Source organism: Symphodus melops (genome assembly GCF_947650265.1).
Source record: "Symphodus melops genome assembly, chromosome: 1".
In the NCBI taxonomy this organism is placed as follows: domain Eukaryota; kingdom Metazoa; phylum Chordata; class Actinopteri; order Labriformes; family Labridae; genus Symphodus; species Symphodus melops.
In genome coordinates this window covers 50,626,065-50,650,243 of record NC_136691.1, presented here as the reverse complement: position 1 = coordinate 50,650,243, position 24,179 = coordinate 50,626,065, and the positions used below count along the sequence as shown (strand labels likewise).

The 24,179-nt window shown below is 39.8% G+C and overlaps 3 protein-coding genes across 5 annotated transcripts in view; 2 read left to right on the top strand and 1 right to left on the bottom strand.

Moving 5' to 3' along the window:
* Nucleotides 1-579, top strand: part of rnf180a (ring finger protein 180a) — a 64,540-nt gene extending 63,961 nt beyond the window's left edge. Inside the window, exon 4 of the mRNA XM_079365459.1 lies at nucleotides 307-579. Coding sequence (XP_079221585.1) covers nucleotides 307-512 — 206 coding nt within the window. The 3' untranslated portion in view covers nucleotides 513-579. The remainder of the gene's footprint in view (nucleotides 1-306) is intronic.
* Nucleotides 346-11,675, top strand: rgs7bpa (regulator of G protein signaling 7 binding protein a). 3 transcript variants are annotated; one of them, XM_079365435.1, is made up of 6 exons: nucleotides 346-425; nucleotides 5,017-5,183; nucleotides 8,448-8,590; nucleotides 8,889-9,039; nucleotides 10,243-10,313; nucleotides 10,468-11,675. In XM_079365435.1, the coding sequence occupies exons 1-6, from the start codon at nucleotides 417-419 to the stop codon at nucleotides 10,557-10,559; spliced, it is 633 nt and encodes a 210-aa protein (XP_079221561.1). In that variant the 5' UTR covers nucleotides 346-416; the 3' UTR covers nucleotides 10,560-11,675. The 3 variants fall into 3 exon arrangements, with proteins under 3 accessions (XP_079221561.1, XP_079221559.1, XP_079221560.1); XM_079365433.1 differs by lacking the exon at nucleotides 346-425 and adding an exon at nucleotides 3,065-4,075 and having other exon boundaries at nucleotides 10,468-11,663; XM_079365434.1 differs by lacking the exon at nucleotides 346-425 and adding an exon at nucleotides 3,071-4,075 and having other exon boundaries at nucleotides 8,448-8,578; nucleotides 10,468-11,652.
* Nucleotides 11,676-12,445: 770 nt separating this feature from the next.
* Nucleotides 12,446-19,737, bottom strand: c7a (complement component 7a). Its single transcript, XM_079344072.1, has 18 exons — nucleotides 19,621-19,737; nucleotides 19,371-19,432; nucleotides 19,184-19,262; nucleotides 18,829-18,970; nucleotides 18,459-18,603; nucleotides 18,214-18,352; nucleotides 17,388-17,531; nucleotides 17,056-17,299; nucleotides 16,723-16,839; nucleotides 16,429-16,592; nucleotides 16,066-16,294; nucleotides 15,692-15,863; nucleotides 15,483-15,570; nucleotides 14,748-14,880; nucleotides 14,470-14,658; nucleotides 13,796-13,895; nucleotides 13,532-13,710; nucleotides 12,446-13,443 (listed from the first exon to the last, which is right to left on the bottom strand). The coding sequence occupies exons 1-18, from the start codon at nucleotides 19,624-19,626 to the stop codon at nucleotides 13,259-13,261; spliced, it is 2,517 nt and encodes an 838-aa protein (XP_079200198.1). The 5' UTR covers nucleotides 19,627-19,737; the 3' UTR covers nucleotides 12,446-13,258.
* Between the last annotated feature and the right edge of the window lie 4,442 nt (nucleotides 19,738-24,179).

The window sequence follows — 24,179 nt, the reverse complement described above, 5'->3', positions numbered from 1 at the left end:
ACAGCACAGAGACCTTTGGTGGGTGCCAAAGCATACCAAACCATATTTCAACATATGGTTGCTTTTAACTTTTTTGAAAAATGGGCCCTATTCAACAACTGTTTAAATGGTCCCTTGTGTTTGTCCTTGAGAATAATATACCTCTACAAATGGCTCTGTCACGTGTGAGTCATGATAGGTAGGAATGCATTATTTGCAAGTAAAGAGCAAACTTCCATAGAAATATTTAATGCTGATTTCCATACATGTTGTCTATTAATGAATACATACCACCTGTTCTTAAGAATCATTTGTCATCCACACTAGGTTTCCAGAGACAGTCTAGTCCCATAGCTCGTCGCCAGTTCCCCCATGGAGGAGGCTACCGTCTGGACGCTTTGGACTTTGAGGATGACTCTCGTGGCTGGCGCTTCGACATGGACATGGTCATTATCTACATCTACTCCGTCAACTGGGTTATTGGATTCTTCATATTCTGCTTCCTTTGCTACCTCTTCTTCCCTTCTTTTTGAAACTCCTTGCAACACTGGTGGCAGCTGAAGACACTGAATGCTGAGGGTAAAATAAGGAATTAAAGATGAAGTATAGGGCCTTTATACTAGACATAGATATAGATATAGATATTGATATAGATATAGATATATATGTATCACAGTACACAGAGAGGGGAAAAAAAGAGGTGTAATGAAAGACAATGAAATTCAAGCAGGGGCTGGCGTGGTGGAGGGTAAACAACAGTGTGCCAGCTTGCTGTTTCTCATTTATAAATGATTGAAAATGGAGAAATTGTGTAAAGGGGGATGTTTGGGAATCCAATGTTCTCTGTTCTCTGTCTCCACAAGATGCACATGTAATGTAGGTTGCACAACATGTTTTCTTCCTTGTCAAGAGGGGAGTTAATCTCCTTCAACATGACGTTTCACTTCCACAACCAGTATGGCTTATTCCCAGGAACTACTGTAGAGCAAACAATATTTTTGCTTACAACCACAAAAAACTAAACAGAATCAACAAAGAGCACTGTTTGGGTTGGATTTTTTTTTAACTGCTCCTTTTTTATGGGTTTGAGAACATTGGTTTATGATTTTATAGACCTCTGTTTTCTAATTTACCACTACTCAGAATGCCTTTGCTTCTAAAACATTTTTAAATTGGCAGCTGATATTTACTGTAATAAACACATTTTTGTCTCCATGTTTTGATAAATGAAATGTAAAGTAATTTAATGTCATGTTTCTTGTTCAAAAGCGGCCCAAGGAGGGAGTTTGGTTGTATAAGGTCACAGTATTTTATCAAGTTTACTGACCAAAAAACCCGGTAGTACATACAGTTTTGCATTAGTGGCTTTAAAATTAAACGGTAAACTTGAAGAAAATTTGTTTTTTTAACGTAAAAAAATATTTGTGACTGTCAAATAAATCATTTATTTCTCGACACATTTCCGGTTCACTACATTAATTAAAGGTTCCTTTTGTTTGGATACCAAATACTGACAAAAGGCTTCATTTTTATTTTTCATCTGCAAGAGAGAAAGTCTTTTTGGCTCTGAAGTCACAAACTGTTTCACTCTTGAATAACTTTGGAATAACAATCAAAGTTTAAGAATGGCATGCCCTATCACTGAATAATTAATGGATAACTAGTTCATTTTGAGTAACTTCAATTTTTTTAAATCATGTAAATGCACAAGTGAGCAACAAACTAATAAACTGTACATAATTTTCATTTGTTAAATCTTAATAACTGGGTTCTAATATTGTAAACTGCTTATAGGATGTACATTTCTTTAGTAGTAAGAGAATTCCAGGGCTTTTCTGGAACGACCTCTGAAAACTAAAAGCTGCCTTTGAGATATAAATCCTCACCTCTGGTATAACTCAGAAAAGTACAAGAAGTAGAGCTGTTCTCCATGCAAATGTTTTGGTTCTCTTTATGGAAAAAACACAGGCAGAAGTTACTTTGGAAAAACTCTTTCTTAAAGAGATGATCCAGTGTCTGAGATGAATAAGAAGAGAGGCGACGACTCAAAGAAGCAGTGTTTTTGCAGAATTATGTCTACTCTGCCCTTTGTTGAGGAAAAAAAAGAGGGCACTAAACACAAAATACACATTTTCTAAAATGTCGACATCTAAGATGATGATAACATGATAAATGCAGAATCTGATACATTTAAACAGACGTGAAATCGTCCTGTAAGTCATGCAGTTGAAATGTGTGCCTGGGAGCGCATGTCCAAAACACTTACAGGAATGGAAGTCTCTCTTTGCATTCACAATTAAATAGTAATGCTGGTTTTGAAAGAGCACTCAACATACATTGAAATGGACTTCTAATTTATTCAGAACATCAACCACATACTTACCCCTTTGTGTTTGTGTAAAGCTAGGATGGAAAGATATAGACTCTGAAAGCCACCAAGGGATTGAGGTGCATTCCCAGATGCTAACAAAAGAAGCACAAATGCTAAAAGATTGTAGCTGTAGTTTTTTATTAAGTTTAACCATACAAACCACATCTGCACAGTTGTGATAAATTATACATTCAACTCTTATATACTGTACAGTATGTATATTTGAAGCCACATTGCCCTATTTGTGTGCTGTATAATTATTTTATGCTTCTTCCATCTATCATGTTAAACATAGCATGAAGGATAATAATAAGTAATTAAAATAGCATGCATTATAAGATTTCTTAGGCTGCCATGTCAACAAAAGCAGTATGATACTCCAAAACCTTTACATTTCTACACTTCCTGTGAACTCTTATGGAACTTCACACGTTACAAGACTAATTATGTTGATAGTCTGGCTGAGGATAGGGGTAGAAATTTAAAAAAATAATGTGCAATGTCCAGATTAACAGACATGTCCCAATAAAATAGGCTTGCACTTCATTATTAAAAGTTTATGGATTTGTGCAAAAGGGTGTATTAAAAATGCTGTTTAAGTTTAAGGTTGTCCATACTGTATGAAGTCTTTCTGAGTTATGGCATAGGTAAACGTATTTACTGCGCGAAAGCAAAGTGGCTAAAACATTTAACTTGTTCAGAAGCTTTCTTTGGCTCCAGTTCAGGGCGGGGGTCTTACATGATGGGCCCTATTAGTATTCCCGTCCTTTGGGTGCGCAGTGTTGCCAGCCTCAGAGCCACGTCAGGCCTGTAGCAACTGCTCGTTTTCTTTTGCCTCTCCAAGGTTAGAGACAGGCCCGCCCGACTGGCTCAGAAGAGTCAAAGAAGGAGTAGAAGAAGACACTGGAGCTGGACCCTGGAATGAAACCAGGATTGAACTTTTTGGAAGGCTGAGATTTTCTCCATTACAGAGGCTTAAAGTCTCAGCTGTGCGCTGCGGAATAGTCAGCGGGGACATTTGCAGCGTTTTTTCCGTCTCTGTAGGGAGGTTGTGCGCTGAGGAAAGATCATTATCGTCCGTCTTATTGGTGCTTAATGGAAACGCGCAATCATAAAAAATGGTTGCATTTGGAGAATATCCTTGAATGTAATCGTCTCCTTCAGACAACGGTGCGTCAGAGGAGACACCTCAGCTAGCTGGACTCCGGGTTGGGTGTGAAGTGTTCACTGTGCACCGTGTGCTGCTGGAGTGAAGGTGACTTGTCGAGGCAATGCGGAGAGGAGTCGCAAGCGCTCATCCGGTACTTCTCCTGCGCTCTGAGGCTCGTCTGGGAACATATTTTCTCCCACACTAGAGGGGAGGTACGTGAGAGATAGACAGAGCAATAACAATAATCGAGGTTCAACGCCAGCCAGTAGTTGGCGAAGGTGAATTGAGAGCAAGCGGAGGAAAGAATTAGGTGAATAGTGAGGTGTAAGGTGGTGAGCCAGGAAGACGGAAAGTGGTGGAGTTAAAAGGGGGATTAAGACAGAAGCGTTCTGTATTAGGGTTGTTTTATTAGTGCATGTGTATGCATGAGTTCTGCATCGAATGGGCGCAAAAATCGCCCCAGATCTACCGGGAACATCTTCCAGATCGGCAAACCTCCGTACCGAGACCCAGAGAGAAGGGAGAGCACCGAGAGTACCCGCAAAGCCCAACGCGCCGTGGCCGACTGCAGAATGGTAGGTTTGCGTCAAGTCAGTGCCTGCATGGTGCCTGTATTAAGAATTATTGCGTTATTATTCAAACTGTCTTTGTTCTTGGACGATCGACTATCCGATGTCTGCAGGATGCAAAGGCGACAGCTGTTAATAGCTGCAAAAAAAAGACAGTAGCCCGGTCTGTGAGCCTAAAAATAGCTATATGCATTTGCATTGCTTTGTCGGCAATGAAGCCAACAGATCATCTCCGCGTGCATATTGACGGTGTGATTTGCATGTTGAGTTGGAAAGCTTCTGGGAATTTGGGTACATTTCAAAATTGCCTTAATTAGAAGATTACCTGGTCTGTTTGTGATTATTGCACACATATAGTTCCTGTCTTCTGACAGATGCTGGCAGGGATGATCATAGTCTGCTGTACGTGACAGAGCCTGGCTAGTCGTATACAGGAGTGCAGTAGGATGCTATGCAGGAGTTGTAAAATAGAAAAAAAAGAGAGAAATATTTGCACCTAAATCTCAAGCTCCGAGGTTGTGCAAACAGCCAAATTTAGCATAATGGGACCCCTGATAATCATACAAAAAATCGTTCGTCTGTCATTCATCCGGATCATTTGGAAGGGAGAACTTCACTTTTTGCTTATTCACACGTTTTCTAAAGAGATCAACTATCCTTTGAGACCACATTTGTGCAAGGTTGCAATTTTTTTCGATAAATCCACCATGCACCTGCAGTGCACATTATTTCTTCCTACTTTGGGAAAAAATAGAATAGCATGGCAATATTTAGTGCAATTTGCAATTTCTTGGACAGCACGGTTTTGATTTAACAAGGTAATATGTAGGTCAGTCCGATACAAAGGCTATTTTATACGTGCATTGACAAAAACACAAGCGACATTTAACCAAAAGTTGTTTCAACCAAGAGGAAATAACGTCTCTTTTTTTTTTATTTGAATACAGATCGTCCAAGAGTTCAACACGCTCGTGGCTTTGTACCGTGAACTTGTCATCTCCATTGGAGAAATCACTGTGGACTGTCCCTCTTTACGGGCCGAAATGCTGAAGACCAGAACCAAAGGCTGCGAAATGGCGCGAGCGGCACACCACAGTCTGTCCTTGATATCAGGGTGAGTTTGACACAGACGCTGTCCATGGTGCTGAAAAACCGAAACGGTCACTCTGCAAAACTGTTGTTCCTCAAGTTTTAAAGAATCAAATATACCAAAGTACATCTTCATAAGCATAAGCATCCCTATTCTAAGCTACATGTATACTTAAGCCTGCTCTTCCACACTTCAAAGAAATCATCCAAGTGTCTCCTCCTTTACTTTGCGACTAGTGAGCCAGGAGGGAGGGAGGCTTTGGGTTGAAAACAGGACATGATGTTAGCTGTAAAAAAGCAGACTGTGTCTAATTGCAAGAAAGATAGAATTACCAGGAAACAATCCCAAAGAACATGCTCTATCCATCCACTCCACATTAGTTGGGTCTAAAACATTAATGCTTCAAGTGGAATGCTTCCCAGGATGAATATAGAGCTAAGTGTATTGATAGCGAGCAACCACTGACTTCTGCATAGTTGCATTTAGTGCATTGTGAGAGTGGATGTTTTTGGGTGCATTTCGTTGTTTCTGTCACTTTGTCCTCATTTGGATTTCTTTATTCATTTTTTTTTTCAAAGGCTTAGAGTGTAGTTTAGAAATGTTAAGTTTTTATCAAATCAAAGTAATGAAATAAAATGGATGACACCTGGTTTGTTTATGTTTGGAGCTTTGGTTGAATTTAGAGTCTAAACCGCAACTGATGTTGGACATGCCTATTAGCTTGGCCGTCACCCTCCAGTGAGCACAACATCTACTCCACACTGTGGCCAGTGGAAGAAGGGCAAAGTGAGGCTTGGGATTTGAAGGTCCTCAGTGAGCCTATAAGATGCCAGCTGACCTGGCACCCCCCGACTTACTTAAATAACAATCAGACACACTGAAGCCAGTAGTGTGTGTGTGTGTGTGTGTGTGTGTGTCTGTGAGTGTGTGTGTGTGTGTGTGTGTGTGTGTGTGTGTGGAGGGGGGGGGGGGGGGGGGGGGGGGTGTCTGCAGTGCTAGCTGTGTGCCAAAGACTAACAGAACAATAATGGCATCGAGTTTACTTGAGATATCGCCAACATTTCTGCTTATAATTTGTTGAAGTCAAATAATGCCCCATCATATAAGTTTGCCTTGAGGACAAGTTTAAAATAGCGCCTGCTCTATAACCTATGTCTTCACTCAATAATTAATCCCCTTGCTTTATCATGCAGCGACTTAAGAATGCATATCCTTCACTTTCTGTTACATGCATGACAAAATCTTTGCATTAAATGTACCGAAGCACGTGTGTGTGACACACTCATATAGGGTTAGCCAGCAAACACATTTATTGCATGTTTTCTGCTATGCAGAGGTATGAATCATACAATAACCATATTTGTAACATTTTGTTTAACTGTAAGGTAAAGAACCTTAATTCTCTGCAGTATTTTTTTTCCAAATATATCACTCATTAACATACAGCTACATACAGTATCTTCAAAACAACAAGTACTATCCATGATAGTCCAGTGCTTGAGTTTCCTGCTGCTGCTTTAGAAATAGAGACTGCACTTTAAAGAGAACTCACTGATAACAGCCTCAACATGACTTTCACAGTCATCACCGGCACATACTCTAAAACCTCCATCTCTAAAAGCTCTCCGACGTCCTTCTCCACTTGTAGAGAGACACAGAGCTCCAATTAGTCAGCACAGGTCATCCCCTTTTAATCAAATAAAGCCAGTGTGTCTAAAATGGTCTGAGTGATGCGAGGCCTCTCCGATGTGCTAGAGGAAAGCTGATAAGGCACAGGATAGGGTTGATGACAGCTGTGCTTTAGCGACAGAAGGCTGTAGAAGGCAGCGCTGTGTCAAAAACAAGGATGGGATGAAGAAGCAGATAGGGAAACAACCCAGCAGGGTTTGTGTGAGAAGTGTGTGTAGCAGGTGCAGGTTTCACGCCTTCATCTCTATCACTTTCACATGTGATATCACACCAGCTGAATATCACCTGCCCCCCCCCCACCCCCCTTAACACCAGATTTATAAGCTACTTAAGCTTCTGTTGTGGCTTTTAAAAGCTACTGCTCATCTTGGAGTAAATACAGATGCATTTCATTCTTACTGTGCTTGATAGTTTCATATAAAGAAACAACACCGTTTTTTTTTAAATAACAAGGAGACTGAATCAGATCTGTGTACGAGATAGAGAACAGAAACAGATGTAACGATGCAGAGTTAAGATCTCTATCAATATCTTTTTGTGAAACTTAGAAATAGAATAAAGTTTGGAAACTTTTTTTCATGTAGTTTCTGACCTCTTCAGACTTTTATTGTCATCATGTTTCCGTTCAGTACCTTGATGATGTGGCTGCAACTCCAAGCAGGCACAACCTTCATCATCATCCTCTATGAGACCTTTCTTCATATTTGTTCAAAGTGTGTAGCAGACAAAGAAGTGGAAGTGCTTTGTAATAGTCAAATGCAGCCGCTCTTTGGGTATTTCAGGTTTGCTGTGCGTCATTGTTCTTGTGAAGCAGTTTCATAGGTAAAAAATGATTTAAGTAAAACAGTATATATAAAATGCAACTGTCCTTCAAAACAATGAAAGGCAAAAAGCTCATTATAATAGGTTTAAAAATAATCCCAAGGTGCACTGGATGGCGGAGTGTTTATGATGCATGCTGTATGTACAGAGGTTGTAGCCCTCCTGCCAGTTACAATGAGTATGAATTCATCCTTGACCCTCTGCTGCATGTCATCCCCACCTATCTCAACCCAGCATTTCCTCTCTCTCTTGAGCTTTCCTGTCAAATAAAGGCAAAAATAACTTTACAAAAGCCACTAATATAGAGTTTTTGAAATGAAACAGAGGATGTTCATGCTGACAATTGAACATATTCCACTAAAGTGTAGTGCCAGACACTGTTTGCATTGGTTGTTCCTCCAAACAATACTGCTCACTCAACACCTCCATCTTTAACTCACTCACTCAACAACAATAACTTTTGAAGCAAAGAGGAACTTTAACATCAGCAGGTGATCAAAGTTTGATGGATCCAACTTTCTTTACAAATCGACGAAATGTTTCAATGTTTTCTCTTCTTTTATTGTTACCGAGATAAGAAGGATTTTCTTATTAAATGTCACCGTACGCAGTTCAGAAAATGCCCTCATGTTTTACGCTCCCTTTCCTCTCATGTAAAAAACACAGTTAAATTCTTACCAAACAGATCTGTCATCTTGGATTTGGACCTGTTTAATTGGTGGTTGTATTCTGAGTTGCTTAAGTGCCAGCGAGCCTGTAACCTGTGTGTGATTTTAGGCCAGAAGACGGAGAGATCCACCCTGAGATCTGCAGGCTCTTCATCCAGCTGCAGTGCTGTCTAGAGATGTACATCACTGAGATGCTCAAATCTGTCTGCCTGCTGGGCTCCCTGCAGCTCCACAGGAAAGGTGAACATTGGGGTAAACCTCATGGAATAACTTTTAACCAACTTTCAAGTGTGTGTGTAGGTGTGAGCGTATACTGGCTTATATAGAGTCCTTTTAATTTCTTAATATAAATGACAAAAAGGATACCCCATGCACCGATGACCCATGCACTGAATTCAAGTTCAAACCTTGTACTATTGCCTGTCTGGGGAAGGTTACACAGATTTTGTGATCTCATGGGTTAATTTAGGTCAGCTTCTTCTCCTTTCCTTTTCTTTAAATCCACACACTGGTGTCACTTGTTTGAGGCTGGTTGCTCTCTGTGTTTAAGGTAAGGATACCGCTGGCCCGGCTCCCACTGGAGTTGAAAATAAGACCGAGGAAAGCTCAGACATCCCCATCCTGGAGGACACCTCTTCCTCCCCTACAGACTGTCCTCAACTCTGCTGGCTGGTGGCCAATGACATAGAAAACATAGAAAAGTAGGTCGACATAAAATGTCTTGGGTAGCGTTGTGAATAACTGTAGATGGACACAAATACAATCGTTTGCTACACGCTCTCTTCAAATGCGTCACACTTTAGATTTAAGGCTCTTCCAATCATATTCATTAAGTAAAAACGGATCCATTCATGGATCTAAAATGCATGTTCATGGATCTAAAATACATGTTATTATAAAGATGTAATTGCTTAACAATGTGTTTGCTTTAAAAGAAGAAACAACATTTTACACGTAAATACAGCAAAAACCAAATATATCTCCTGTAAATGCCTGTTGACTGTGTACAATGAGTGAGAAGTGCGAGTACTGCCAGCTATACTGTTATCAGGCCGTGTTTACATCATGTTCACATGGCCTTGTGTATTAGCTGTTTTAGTCAAGGAGCACAGAAAGAATGAGGAACAAAGTCTACTCACTGTTTACTTAGATCTCAGTCGTGTCAGCCGCGTGTCAATTCATGTGCCATATGAAGTGGTAAGTTAACCAAAGTGTGCTAACATTAGCCTGCTAACACAACAATGCAGGACACAGGCAATGCTGGACATTGCTCGTCTCAAGCAGAGGACATTTTTGTCTGCTGCGTGCCCTGAATCGTGCTTAATGATGGTGCGTTCTTATTGATAACTCCTTCGTGAACTTGAGTGGAGAGGGGTTGGAGGCGTGCCGCTGGAGGAGAACTTCAGTGTTTAGAATAACTGCTGGTGCTCAAGGGCGACATCTACTGGATGAAAAAGACGCTCATTCTTTTTTCAAAGCTTATGACAAATCTTCCAATTCTACTCAATACTTTTGGCGAGATATTTAAAAGGATTTTTACCGACCAACATTCTATAAAATTGAAGTAGCCTGCTCTTGTCTGTGCTGAAATTCAATATACACTCTGTTTCCCCTTTAGATGTTGTGTCAGTAGAGGGGTTAGTTCGAACGATCCTTTAGATAGTCGTGCAGCATCCTTTTGTCCCGTTTTAAGTCTTTATTAGAGCTCCTGCTGAAATGACACAGTAAAGCTTTTTTTTTTTAATGAAGATTAAAGATATGCTACTATATGATGCTGTAAAAATGAATTAAGTAGGTAATGGCTTAAGTTGTTGTTCAGGACTCTGTGCATGTGATTGTAAAATAAACTCAATGATGGATACTACTGGAAGAAAACATAAAAATGGTTATTTGTGTTATTGCAGGGATATGAGAGAGATGAAGAACCTTCTCAGTAAACTCAGGGAGACAATGCCTTTACCATTGAAGAACCAAGGTGAGATAACCCAGACTTTACCCCATGGATTAATGAAACTTTAGATATTCTTTCTCACTCATTTAATGCTGAAGAATTCTTGATATGAAGCGTTTTATTTAGCTCTGGCAGAAATGTCTGACTTGGCAGAGGTCTGCTGTGTTCTTGTGCCCAGATGACAGCAGCTTGCTGAACCTGACTCCCTACCCGCTGGTCCGACAGAGGAAGAGGCGGTTCTTTGGGCTCTGTTGCCTGGTAACCAGCTAAGGGCCCTGCCTTCATGGGTAGGAGGCGGCAACAAAGACACCATTACCCACTGTCCTTCACCACTTGTGTCTCCCACCAATCTATTACTGCCATTTTCAAGATGAATCGTCTCTTTCTCCCTTTTTTTTAAAGGCTGCCCATTTTATAATTTTATTTTGTAATACAAATAAGAATTGTAACTGCGATAAAAATGAAACAAAAGTCATGAGCATATATTTTAAAATATTTTGCAACAAGTGTTCCCTTTCTTGGTAAAAGAACTCCGAAATCTGCTCGTCCAATGAAAAAGAGAGTGAGAGGTCGTTTTAAAAAAAAAAAAAGAGTCAGTGTTTGGATATTTCCACAAACCTGAGTGAATGAACTGAGGATTCATGTTTTAAAAAGGGAATATTATTGTCTGTTGTTGTCAGAAATAATGTGATAACTTACAAATAGACGCCGTCTGGATGTTCACAGACGGCACCTGCAAAGACAAAGTTATACATTCGTCTGTCTGCGCTGAGATGACAGCTTTGTGCAGAGTAAGTCTGTCTGTGTATTACAGTCTCTGTTTTCTGTTTGTTGCTGTTTTCTCTTCTTAATGTACTTATTTTAGTCTTCCATAAACCAAGAACCTGTATCCAACTTTAACTTTTCCAGCTTCAGAATGGAATATATGATACAATACTCAAAAAGAATACTTCTTTGCACACAATATCTATCTATAAATTCAGACATTAGACTTGTATATACACATACTCTTTACGCAATGCTCTCTGAATTATATCAAAAGTCAGGGTTGGTTTGAAAAGCTTCTGTCGGTTTGTATAAGCAAGGGGGGTCTCCCTCTCTCTGAGCTGTGCAGACACAGGGAGGCAGCATGGGTCTTGCTTATTATCGGTAGTGGTTGATGTTTAGGGCACGAAGAAGGTACAGTAGTCAAAACGACATAGGTCATTTTACATTGTTAATAAAACTTTTGTTATTGAAACTTATTATTGGTCTGCAATTCTTTTTTTGAATGTAATGAACAGCATACTCCACTGGGTGGTGACAACCTATCAGAAAAGACATCACTGTCAGCTCTTTGATCATCTTTAAAGCCTGTGTGAAGAGCTAACATTTTCATTTTGGGGGGATAGGCACAAAGAGTAACACTTGGGAAGAAAGAGAAAAGACAACTTCTCTGTTATTCATAATGTAGCTGTTTATATTTAAACAGGAATAGCAGAGGGAAAAGGTAAGAGAGAGAGAGAGAGAGAGAGAGAGTGTATATTTACACCGAAGATGAAAACTTTAAAGTTAGCTCAGCTTACAGCATCAGTAAATGAAAACCTTTCCTTCAAAACAATTTAAAACAATCAAACTAGATTGAAATCGAGACTTTTTTTATTTAACAAAACAAACTGCAACACCAGAAAGAAAAATACCTCCCGCAATGGACAATATAATGCAGGGTTACCAATACAAAGTAAAAACTGTAAGAGTGGAGAAATGTTGGCAGATGCATGTCACAAAAGGTTACTGAAGGGCATGATAACAATAATAATCATAAAAATTCAGTGAGTCATAGGCCATGACCTTTGAAGTTATTGGATCTCTTTTTCGATATAAAGATCCAATTTGAAGGTTTTAGTCTTGTCTTGGAAAAGCCTCTTTTAATCTTTGTTGTCTCAGTCTCAGACTGGACTCCAGATTTTAAATCAAGACCCCCATCGATTGGCTATTTTTCCATGTCTTCACCGTGATTCAAAGGAAAACGTCCCTTTCTTAAAGAACACATCATCTCAATTAATTCATTAGATTTTCATCCCCCTGTTATGATGCAAGCTTGCTGAAGTTATGTTAAAGTGAGTGAAATCCCTGCTGCACACATGATGATGATTTGTCATTGATATGTATGATATGGCCTTGGTCTTGGTCTCGTCTTGGTTTCGGGTTTGTCTTGGTCAGTGTGGTCTCGACTACAACACTGATGTAATCAGGTCTAGAACTCACTGGGAATGAAAGCCTGCCTGTACAGGCCTGATTATTTCCTCTCTCATCCAAAATACAAGAAAAAAGAACTTAAGTAAAAACACTGAAGCCTGTATGTCATTTAGTGTCTCAACCCTTTATGAGAGTCAGCGTGTGTTTCGTTTGCTGTCCTAGCACCTTCCTCTCATGCACCATCCTTTTGGTGTAACTGAGGGACGCACAATAACCTTCATGGTGAGTGGAGAGAAAGTAGCTGGTGTTTTCACACACTTTTACCAGCCAGTCAGACATACACATACACTCACAAGGTGCGAAGCAGCAGGAATAGACTGTCAGCAGGGGTTTGTTTGGCAGGCTGAGCGCCGTCTGGCTTAGAAAGCACAGTGCATCTTTGGAAGCAAACTACATATATCAGTCGAGAACAGCAACTTTCTTGATTGAAGTTTTGGCAACTTTTTTTTTTTAAACTGAAATGGTCATTTAGATAGTTAGAAACCACATATTTAGGCTTTTCTGCCATTTAAAAGGATAGCCTGTCATCAAAAGTATTATGATGAAAAGGAATTCAACATTTCTGAAGAAGTTGTTTATTCTTTTTATTCCGTTTATCTTCATACTTCGATGAATATAGTTTTACAATGGGTTGAAGTGGATGAAGTAGAAAGTGAATAGAAATAAGAGTAAAGTGATATAATGGAATCATTAAAGATAGAAGGTCATAAGGTAACATCCTCACTTCATCCTCAGGCATCACATGGCAAGATACTGACAACAGACACCGTCTCTCCTTTGCATCTCTGCAGTCCTGCTTCACACTCACTCATAGTCTGAGTGGCTGCAGCGTCACCCTCCCCAACACGGACACACACATTTAATCCTGGGCTCAAACAGTCTGCAGCGTCCTTACAGCGGCACTCGTTGGTTTGATCTGCAAGGAGGGCGTACAGACAAATGAGACGACCGACTCCTAATGCCACACTTTGTTATTCATTGTTTTTGACCTTGTGTGTCCCTACCGTCACAGGTCTCCCACATGTGACAGTTGGCGCAGCCTGTTGTGTTTCGTTCCGGCCACTTGCAGGCGCTGTTCTCTGCTATTGTGTGACTCTTCCTCATGCACTGCAGTGCGTGCATTTTGCACACATTCAGGAGGACAGATTTTCCCCTCGCAGTCGCACACATCTCCAAAGATGAACTGGAAATACAAACGTGTCAATATAATCAGCTGAATTTGCAAAAAGTCACAGTAACCTTATTTTCTACGAGTAAAAGGATCATACCTGCACTCAAATGGCATTTTGCAAACACATGTTTCTCTGCTAGACCTCTCCCATGGTTTACATTGTACCAAGGGAGTGATGATTCGTTGTGTCCTAACCACTATGGGATACATAGAAATCATTCTTTCAAACTACAGATTTAATCAAATCCATGCATGCAATGATAAAGAGTATGACAATAATTTACAGCACATACTATTCTATATCAATGACACTACTAATTGTCCATCCTTTCTGTCCCACCTGTCCCACCTGTCACACATGTGCGGTCAAATTTTCAGCCAATCTCGCTATCTGCTTTCTGAGTACACCATTGTTCACATTCCTCTTCCCAGCTTCCCATTATTCCCTGTAAGATTTTAAAGATTTACTGACCACCATCAGTTCTCTAACCTTATACATGATTGACTGTTTTTTGGTTTCTGGGATTTTTCCTTCATACTTGAAACATGCAAGGTACCAATTCTCCAACAGCTGGTTTGGTTTTGTTTGCACTTAGCAAACAGTTTTAACTCATACATACAGAATTCAAAGATTCCCACAGTCACACTTTAGACATTTAAAACAAAGACGGAAGTGATACTTTCCCATAAAACACTACTTAAACTTTCACAGACAAATAAGACACTCATCAAAAGTAACTTTATTATAAAGGTTCCTAAAGGGAGCTTTACCTGGAACACATTTGATGTTTGCTGGGTCAGGTGAAAAATTGTCACTGGAGTCACATGTAGCCCTTGTCTCTCCTATCAACTGTTTCCCTGCAGGACATGAAAACAAGACCTCCTCCCCTACATGATAGTTCTGTCGTAAAGGATCAACGATGACGTCGTCAGCAAGGGACTGAAGCGTGCATCTTGAGTCTGGAAGGGTAAAAAGGTAAACTCTAACAAAGAATCACTGTTACTCACTGTGATTGTAAAAAAATATATGTATTCTGCTATGTACTTACGTACGCACAGTCCAGGCTCATGAGACCAGGTTAGATCAGCAGTGCATTCTGGGTCTCCTCCACTAATAAGATAGAAACCACCAGTGCAGCTGTACCTGACTCGACTACCCACAAAGTATGTGTCTTCAGGATCCTGGAGTGCATATGTGAAAAAGAATAAGATTAAGATCTAGTTTTTAATTCTGACCTATTTTTGTTTTACAAGGAACTCTCTTATACTATAAATCAGAAACTAAGAGATTTTAACAACAAATATGACCCATTGAGCCATAAAGAGTCAAATTATGTGAGGAGCAACAGTGGCCTTCTAGGAACTTCAACTTCAACTTTGTTGTCCCCGAGCGGAAATTGGTTTTGCAACCAGATTAGAACAATGTGGAAAAAAGAAATAACACAAAGAACACAAGGAACACAGGCACATAGACTCAGAGAACAGACACCATGACAAACATTAAATACATAAATACGGGATTTCAACCGGTAACAATCAGGACACTCGGAATGTATAAAAACATCCATCAAAACCACCATTAAAACCAGAACAAAAAACCCATTATCAGTCATCAGTCATCAAGACATGCACATGACATTCACCTGCTACCGGTCGCTACAAAAGCAGCGGCTCTTTCCCTTCAGAAGCAATGTTGGAGAAGTTGCATTAAGTGTTTTTGTAAAATGTGAATTGTTTGCAATGATCTTTTCCACAATGTGCATCAAGTTATTCTCCATCTTTACCAGGATGTAGCCGTTGACTAGAGCTGGTGGGGCTCCACATTTCTGACTTGCTGGGAGAGTGTTATCAAAGCACTGAGGCTCCATTGTCCTGCAGACATACAGTTGAAAATATGATGTTTTATTCCTTCATATTGATGTAAATTTGTGAAAGTGTTTCAAGTTGAAACTGAAAGAATTAGCTGGTGGTGCTTGTTATAAGAAGTGTTGACCTTAGGTATTGCAGCTCTTGGTCTTCACAGTCAGACGACTCTGTGGACTCTCCAATACAGTGCTGTCCCCCATTCTGAGGAAGGGGGTTAGAACATGAGCGACTTCTTGATCTTCGACCACCAGAGCACGATGACCAGGTGGACCAGCACGCCCAGCTGCCGTGGATCACTCCTTCATGAGCAGAGAAACCGAAAACACCGTTTTATTTTTCTCACATAGAGTAAAACAAAATGTATAATTTTATGTCCTCTTAGGGCTTCTCTACATCATCAATCATCATCAATCTTATCAAGGAACCTTTGAACAACCAAACCACCATTTCCAAATAAAATAACTGATTTAGTGAAGAACTGTTCTGAAGTGTAACACCCACCCTGCTGACCCTCTGCCTCTGTTCCTTCCTCACAGGCCAGTCCTGATGTCCCAGGCTTACAGATGCATTTGCATTCATCTCGATCCATAACAGTCAGGCCATTGTTGCTGCAGGGCCGGCAGTGGCAGGGGTCGCTCTCAGCGAGGTACTGCTCTATGGCCCTGCGAAGGTAAAGCTTCTTCACACCGGCACACTGAACCTCCTTCACCAGCTCTGACAGAGCACGCAGCTGCAGAGGCACGTGTTAAAAAGAGAGAGAATTCAAAAGGTATGAAAAGCTGTGTTGTTTGATAAGATGAGACACTGGCATGCAAATTTAACTAGTCCATTTACAGTTAAAGATCCTATTTTACTGTCCCGCACCTTTTGTTTGATGACCTTTGGAAACGATTGAACAGAATCCGCCCAGTTCGAGTACATTTCCCAGTTCTTGTTGGGATCATTCAGATGCAGTCTCTTCAGTGCTGCGATATGTTCGACGCCTCCACCGTTCACATCCACTTTATTCACTTCATTGGTCCTTCTATCTTTAAAAAAAAAAAAAAAAAAGATTTCAGAGTTAATGAATGGTAGAACCTCAAACATTTAAAGATAGATAAATAGATAGATAGATACTTTATTGAAGTTTTAAAATGTTTGTTAACGTCCAAAAATTACCGAAAGTTGAAAAGGAGTGTTGTCTTTGACCACTCTTGCATTTCACCGATGTGATGGGGAATATTAAAAACCAACGTTTGGTTCTTTCACATTCATCATACTGTTGACTTTCACTGACTGACAAACAAGGGAAAGTTGAGAGGAAAAGACAGAAAACAATGTTAAACAGTTAACAGCACTGACAGTTATCAACCTTATGTTTAAAACTATACTTTAATTCAAATATCAATGTTAACATTTTGAAGCTAACATTTTCAGGAGTTTAGTGCATGTGTGAAAGAGCAGTTGTTTTGAGGAGAGTAATGAGGTGACTTATTATTTTTAAACCCTCACTGATCTGTTGTTCAGTTTCTTCATTAAAGCTGGCGATGACTTTGAAGGAGCCTCCCAGGCTTCCCTCAGACAGGTAGTGTGTTCCAAACCTCTCCAGAACTTTCCTGTAGGCAGCGTAGTCATAAACGGACGGGAGTTTGGCCAGCGCCTTCCAAAACTCCTCCGATATCACGAGGTACTGAGGAGAGTTACTTTGGAACTGAGCGACCTCGATGTCGTTCTTTAAAACCAGAAGCTTGCGGGTCTGTAAGGAGACAAGTAAAACAAATTTATGGTTGGATTGTGATTGTTTGATTTGCTTAACAAGATACAGAGACAACGTGGAGTCTCACCTGAGTCCTGTCATCTGTTTGGTGAAAATCATAGTTGTTATATCCTTTAGTGGTCCCCGACACTGTTTCTCTGTTGACAATGTCCTTTGCGTAGTGCCATTTACTGGCGTACATCTCGTCGCTGAAGTCATTCTGAACATTAACCTGAAGAAGCACATATTGAAAAGTTAATACATTCGAATGCATTGATTCTTAATTACAAAGGGTTCAGTACTGAGGTAACATTAATGCTTTTTGAATTTTTGCTGGGGCCGTCTTAGATTTTTTCCTATCTTACTACAGGGAGGATGAGTATTATTTAATTACTATCCTGGTTAACAGTCCCCCCCCCCCCCCTCCACACACACACACACACACACACACTCTCTCCAACACTTCCTGTCAATCTTCAACTGTCCTATCCAAGAAATGGCCCCCTAAAAAACAGCTTGTAAAATAAAAAAAAAGGCTTTGAAGCCAGTCTCAAATGGACACTGAAGGAACTGCAATGTTTCAATCGGAGGTTTCTGACCATTATATATTCTAAATTAACATTAAAATATGTTCTACAGAAAAGCAGAAACTGTGTTTTATTTCAGTAAGCTGAAATAAAATGAGCATGTATAAATAAGTTTCTTGTTGTCTCATCTGATTTCTGTTGCTTGGAGTTGTCTCCTGTTGGCTTTTGGAGAGGATGTAGTTTAAGTACTGGAGCAAAACTAATGAAACAAGGAGCTAAATTCACTTGTTTTATATGTTTTTTGGTTTATAAACATTATAAAAGTCATAATCAGTGTATGTTGTCTGTACATAACTGAAGAGAAACATCTGGTGTTTCTACACCTACCACAAAGGAGTATTTGATAGTACTGAGAGGCAGTCTGTAGATAGCTTTGTGGACCCCACTATACATGCTACGACATTGGCCCCCAAAGCTGTTGGTGTTAATTACGCTGGCCCTCCATTTTGCTGTCACCATGTCATACCTTCAGAAGAATAAAGTGCCCATTAGTAAGAAAATGGGTATTGTTTTTGTGTTCTTGTACCGGATACATGAACATATCTTTATGCTTTTCAAGATATTTCACTTACCCAAGTCCGAGGAGGTCAGTGTTGGGTGGTAGAGCATACTGTCCACATACAATGTACTTTTTAATGCCACAGACACGTTCGTCAAGGCCATCTCCCTCACAGTCTTGATCTCCATTACACAACAAAGACTGACTCACACACTTTCCTAAAAGTCAAAGAGACAGACAGACCGTTCAGTGATTGCAATTTCATTTAAGACTTTTGTTTTTAGATTACTTTATTTTAAAGGGACAGCACACGTTAATCAAACAAGAGCAACAAAGTAACATATGTAAATGTGCCAGATTTAGCCATGCAGGCTAATTTTCATCTGGCAGGTTGATGATATCTAATGATTAGGTGAGTTAGATATCTGAGTTTAATTACTCACCTGATCCACAGCGAAACCTGTCTCCACATCCATCCTCAAGGGGGCAGCCTTTTGTCGTTTCACATGACCTGGTCTGAGCCCGGTCTCCATCACAGGGATTTCCACCAAATTGAGCAAAAACAGCCATGGCTCGACTTCTGGTCTGTAACCAACCACAAAGTGACAAAAACATTTTGAAAGAAGAGCACAGACAAGCTGATAGAACTTTTACAATCTTTATTAAAAAAAAGAAAAAAAATGCAGAGACAAACAGAGATATTAAAGGTTAAATATTTATAAATACACTTCTTTGTTTGAAAACTTAACATTGTGTGCCTTATCTTAGCAGACACATGAATCAATTAATTCTCCTTACCTGTAATTTGGTGCAGCCATCACACTCTGACCAATCCCCAAAATGCCCCCACTGGCAATCGACCCTCTGTACACAAAATCTTTAAAAGGGAAATTTAAATCAAATAGTTGAATGAATAATCAATGCATTAGTGCCATCTATAGTGTAATGCTGTTAAGGATGAAACAGAAAAGAAATATATATTTACCCTTTGTGAGTGATCACAAGTAGCAGCCATGGCACTATTGCCAAAAAGAGTTGTGTAATATGCTGGAGAAGTTAAGAGAACAGGACAAAAGAATGAAAAAGAAGAGTGATAAAATACAAGAAGAATGAAAGAAATGTAGAACAGAATATAAAGTGAAGAAGAGGTTTCACAAGTAACCTTAGGACACAAAGTAAAAGTGAAAATATTTCACTCAGAACACTGTGCCGTGTAGAGAGTTAAATCTACTTACCTTCATGATGAGTGCAGAGCAGCAAGCTGCGTAGTCCTGAAGGCTCTCAGAGGCTGCTAATTTATACTACGATGTGTTTATGTTCAGTAACCAGTCTTCAAGAGGTATTCCATGGAAGTCATGTAACTGCTTTGGACCGAGGGCAGGAAAATATAGTTGCTGTGCCAGCAACTTCTTCCAGTAAGCTCTTCCAGCGGGGTCATTCTGAAACTGAGAGCAAATTTTTCCCTCATCTCAGGACGACAATCTGAATCTGTTTTAACACTTGGAACACTTCTATTTACTACAGCCGAAAGACACTTAATCCCTATGTGTCATAGAAATGAAATAAGTTATATCCTGCACTGTGCACTATTTTAAAAAGGGGATATTTATCTCTGAAAGGTATATGGTTACATGTCAAAGATAGCATAGCACATTTGTAATAATCATATTGTTAATAGCTACATTTCATTAAGTAGAGCCAGCCTGACATGTTGCACAGTGGGCATTCGTAACGGCCAAGCATAACTCTCCCTAACCTCACATACCTCAGATGAATACTGACATTTACCAGAAAAGAAGCTCTAGCTTGCCAAACGCTGTTGTGCAATAAATGAGTTCTGAGCAAAAAGTTTTGTATCAGTTCTCTAAAAAAAACCAACTTGCTTTATCTTTTTTTTGTTCAAGGAGAGATTTACTGATTGCATAAAGGAAACTGCACAGAGAGCAACTGAAAGCAGACCAGTTGTGAATCTGTGTATTGTGATGTGATTTAATTTGTCCAACACTGGAGGGCAACAGAGATTTAAAAACTGTTTCCTCCTTAATGCTGAATAAATGGGACTCGAGCCTGAGAAATGTCATGGATAGGTCGAGAGTTTATTAAGCTTTAAAACCAAACTTAATGTTTTCTAATATGTTGCCCTTTTATGGCATTACAAAAAACTGTGTTCAAACGTAATGATAATGTAAATGCTGTTGTTCATGATTGTACACATGGTAAAAAATGGACATCTGGGACGATGAAGAACAGTATCACTGCAGGGAGACATTTCTTCTCAAGAGTCTCATATTTGAATTCAGATTCAACATCTCCATCTAATTGTGGATCATAATATTGTGTTCTATCTGTTGCCATACCAACAGGTGGCCGTAATGTGCAAGTCCTTCACAAACGGGAAGTTTAGAAGGGAACCCTATATTTAATAGCTAACAATTTAATGACTGTCCAGATTACAAAGTTCTTTGCAAGGAAATTGCTGTCAAACTCAAAGACTGGGGCCCTCTAACGCAGTATAAAAAACTTTTATTAGACAGTGATGTGTCCACACATTTCAACAGTGGCAATTCTAGAGTCTGGTGGGGCCAAAGGCAAAAATCAATTGAGGGCACCATCACGTCTGGCAGTGTCCTAACAATTACTTCCTCTTCCTCTTCCTCTTTTTTTTCATCTTTCCTTGTTCACTTCCATTGACAAACTTTGGTTTGCACAGCAATGATATGCAACGCCTATCACATCAACAAGAGTGAGTGCTGTCAGATGGGGCCTCTCTAGGCAGGTTGTCAACTGTTGTGGCAAAATGTGCACATTTTGGGTGGAGTCCTCCCCTACTGAGCTGGGGCACTGAGCAAATCCTTGCCTTGCCTGTTGACAAGCGGCGCCTCTGCTTTTTGACTCAACTTATTCTTCTTCTCTGTCCTCTATCCTTGAGGAGCACCTGATGCGTCTACATTTTTATGCACATTTTATTTTATTTATATGGTAATGTTTGAATTATGAAATGTGTTTTAGTATAAAGTGATTTATCAAAGTAAAAGCAATACACAGAAGACAATTCATTCCTGTCTTCAAGTTAATAATGTCAATTACCTTAGGGCTCAATTTTAAAAGACAAAGAAAGATAAAAGGTTTCTGTTGGTGCAGTGGTAATGAGGCTTAGAGGAATTTAGAAGACACAATTTTGCTGCATGCCAACAATCTTAGCTCAATTTCTCTGAAATAAGTGAAGGTCCCCAAGGGGGGCATTTTATTCAAGAGGATTTTTTCAGTCACACAGCCATTTGAGAGCAAAGCACAATTTGTCTTGACTTTGATCTATGAAAAGCAAATCAGAATAAGAGCTTTCTCCCAGCAGTGTGCTTTATGGCATTGATGATCTATTCAATTTTGGGCAATGTGTTTCACGTACAGTACAAGAAGGAGTCTCAGTAGCTTTTTAATTATCACACAACTAAACTATAGCACTTTCTGCCTGTATAGCACTTTGGTCAACCAAGGTTGTTTTAAATGTTCAATAGAAATAAACTTTGATTGATTGATTGATTGATTGATTGACTTCAAATTCTAGAAAATCAAAAGGCAGCCCACTCTGAAAATCTGTCCAGGAACAACAGATGAAAATTTGCCTTTTGGGTAACTCTGGTATATTTACAGACACATTTTTTAATATGCATTCTCCCTGTAAAATAATAATAAACAGTTAAACAAGAAAAGACAATTCATGCATATTGAAAGCATAATAGGCTGAGATCATGACTTCAAATGAGCAGCCAATGTTGAATGACTCAGCTACTGTACATCAGTAAGCAGCAGAGTCCCAGCACTGCAGGCTAGAATAACAGTTGGCTCAACAATAAGCCACCAGACCGTGCCCTCCATTAGTGCTGCTTCTGTTGGGCTCAGGATGTTCAGAGGTCATCTTTGATCACCATCTGCCCAAGAATTTGGTCCACCAGAGACACAAGGACAAAGTCAATGAATTTTATGTGTTTACTTCCTCCCGGATTTAAGCGTAAACCGTATTCATGAAGTTTGTTTTTCGTATTAAAGTGATGATAAGTGTGACTCAAGAGTTCAGCGGTTAAAATGAAGGCTTCTTCTAACTGTAATGTCCCACCTAGGAGAGTTTATTCATTACCATCCCAATGTTTCAACAATGTCTTCAACTTCTCGATCCAGTAGATGTCGTCCTTGAGCACCAGATTGAAGTGCAACACTTCTGCTATTGTGAAGCCTCTGCTCTCCTCCAGTGACACACCTCCAACCCTTCTGCGCTTGCTTTCAGAGGAAGAGTTATGAATTAGTACACACCATAAAAGCACCATTAAGAGCAAGCAGCGGACAAAGTTGTTCTTGGCTTGAGCTGCAACCTCCTGTGGCCTGCATTGTTGTGGTAGCACACTTTGGTTAGTGCAAAGCTTTATGAAGTTGCAAACCGCAATCTAAGGACACTTAAGTGACATCCAAATAAACAGGGAGAATTTGCTTTGTCTTTCCTCTTGTCCTCCTTATCTCCCAGTACCAGTTCCTTATCTCCTTTATCCCCCCCCCACACACACACACACACACACACTCTGTTATCGTAGAGACCTATTGTAGCCTCTCACACACATGAACTAACAAGTTACTGCCGCCCCAGACATGCACTTTACTGATGCTCAATGTAAAGTATTTGAAGGTCCACACAAATCTTTGTGAGTAGTGCAAGGCTTTACTTCCAACTCCGAACTAGCAGCAACAGCATACAGGCCAAGAACGTGAGGTCTTATTTACGGCATGTCGTAAAGTATCTCTTATATGACACTCAATATGCATTTAAACAGCTTCTTTACACAGGAATATATTCTCTGGAAATGTATTTAGCCACTTTAAAACTCTCCCTGTCCCTCCTCCCTCAGCAATGCAAAACTGCACTTTGATGGTACAGAAACTCAGGAGGTATGAAGCCACAAAGAGCAAAAAATGTAATTCCCAAAGGAAACATACACATAACTCATTAAGATAAAAATCAGAAATACTTAACAGAAATACATAATAAATAAAATTTCAAATATTAAATGCGAACTGTACTCAAAAAAAGTGCATTTTAACTTTATTACTCTACTGACTACATTACTTTGCCTGAGGTTTGAGCTGCCTTACATTTTAGAATGAGCGAATTAGCAACTGTCTCCATCTGATAAATCTCCCACCTGGTTGAAAATGAGCTACCACACCTAACAAAGTGAGCTGTAGGGGCTTACTTTATTGAGCTACACTTCCTGACAGTTTGAGCTATCTTAACTGTCAGAATGAACTAGCCTGCCAGTCAAAATGAGCCACTGTACCTGACCTCATCAATAACCCTGCCTGACAGATTCAACAACTTTGACAGTTTGAGCTACACTACCTGTCAGAATTGGTTACCCTACTTTCCAGTATAAGCCATACCTATCAAAATGAGCTACCCGACCAGACCAAATGTGTGACATCCCATGACTGTACCTCCCTATCTATAACCCTTACCCTAAGAGTGACCCTGAGGCTCCCTCCGCTCCCTCTTCTTTAATCTTTACTGCTTTTTAATTGGTGTGAATCACAGCTTCATTTGTTTAATTTATAAGAGCGTATTCTTTAATGTTGTTTTTGCTAAATGTCTCTCTCTCTGAATATTAAAATTGAGCTTGTTGTACCAGAGTTTCCATTGTGTCATATGCCATGTGCCATCATGAGTTTCTGGTGAAATGACTCTTCCTCCTCCTCACACTCGTATATTTTTTTCTGAAACGGTGCACTTAGTTGCTGCCCCTCTTTAAGC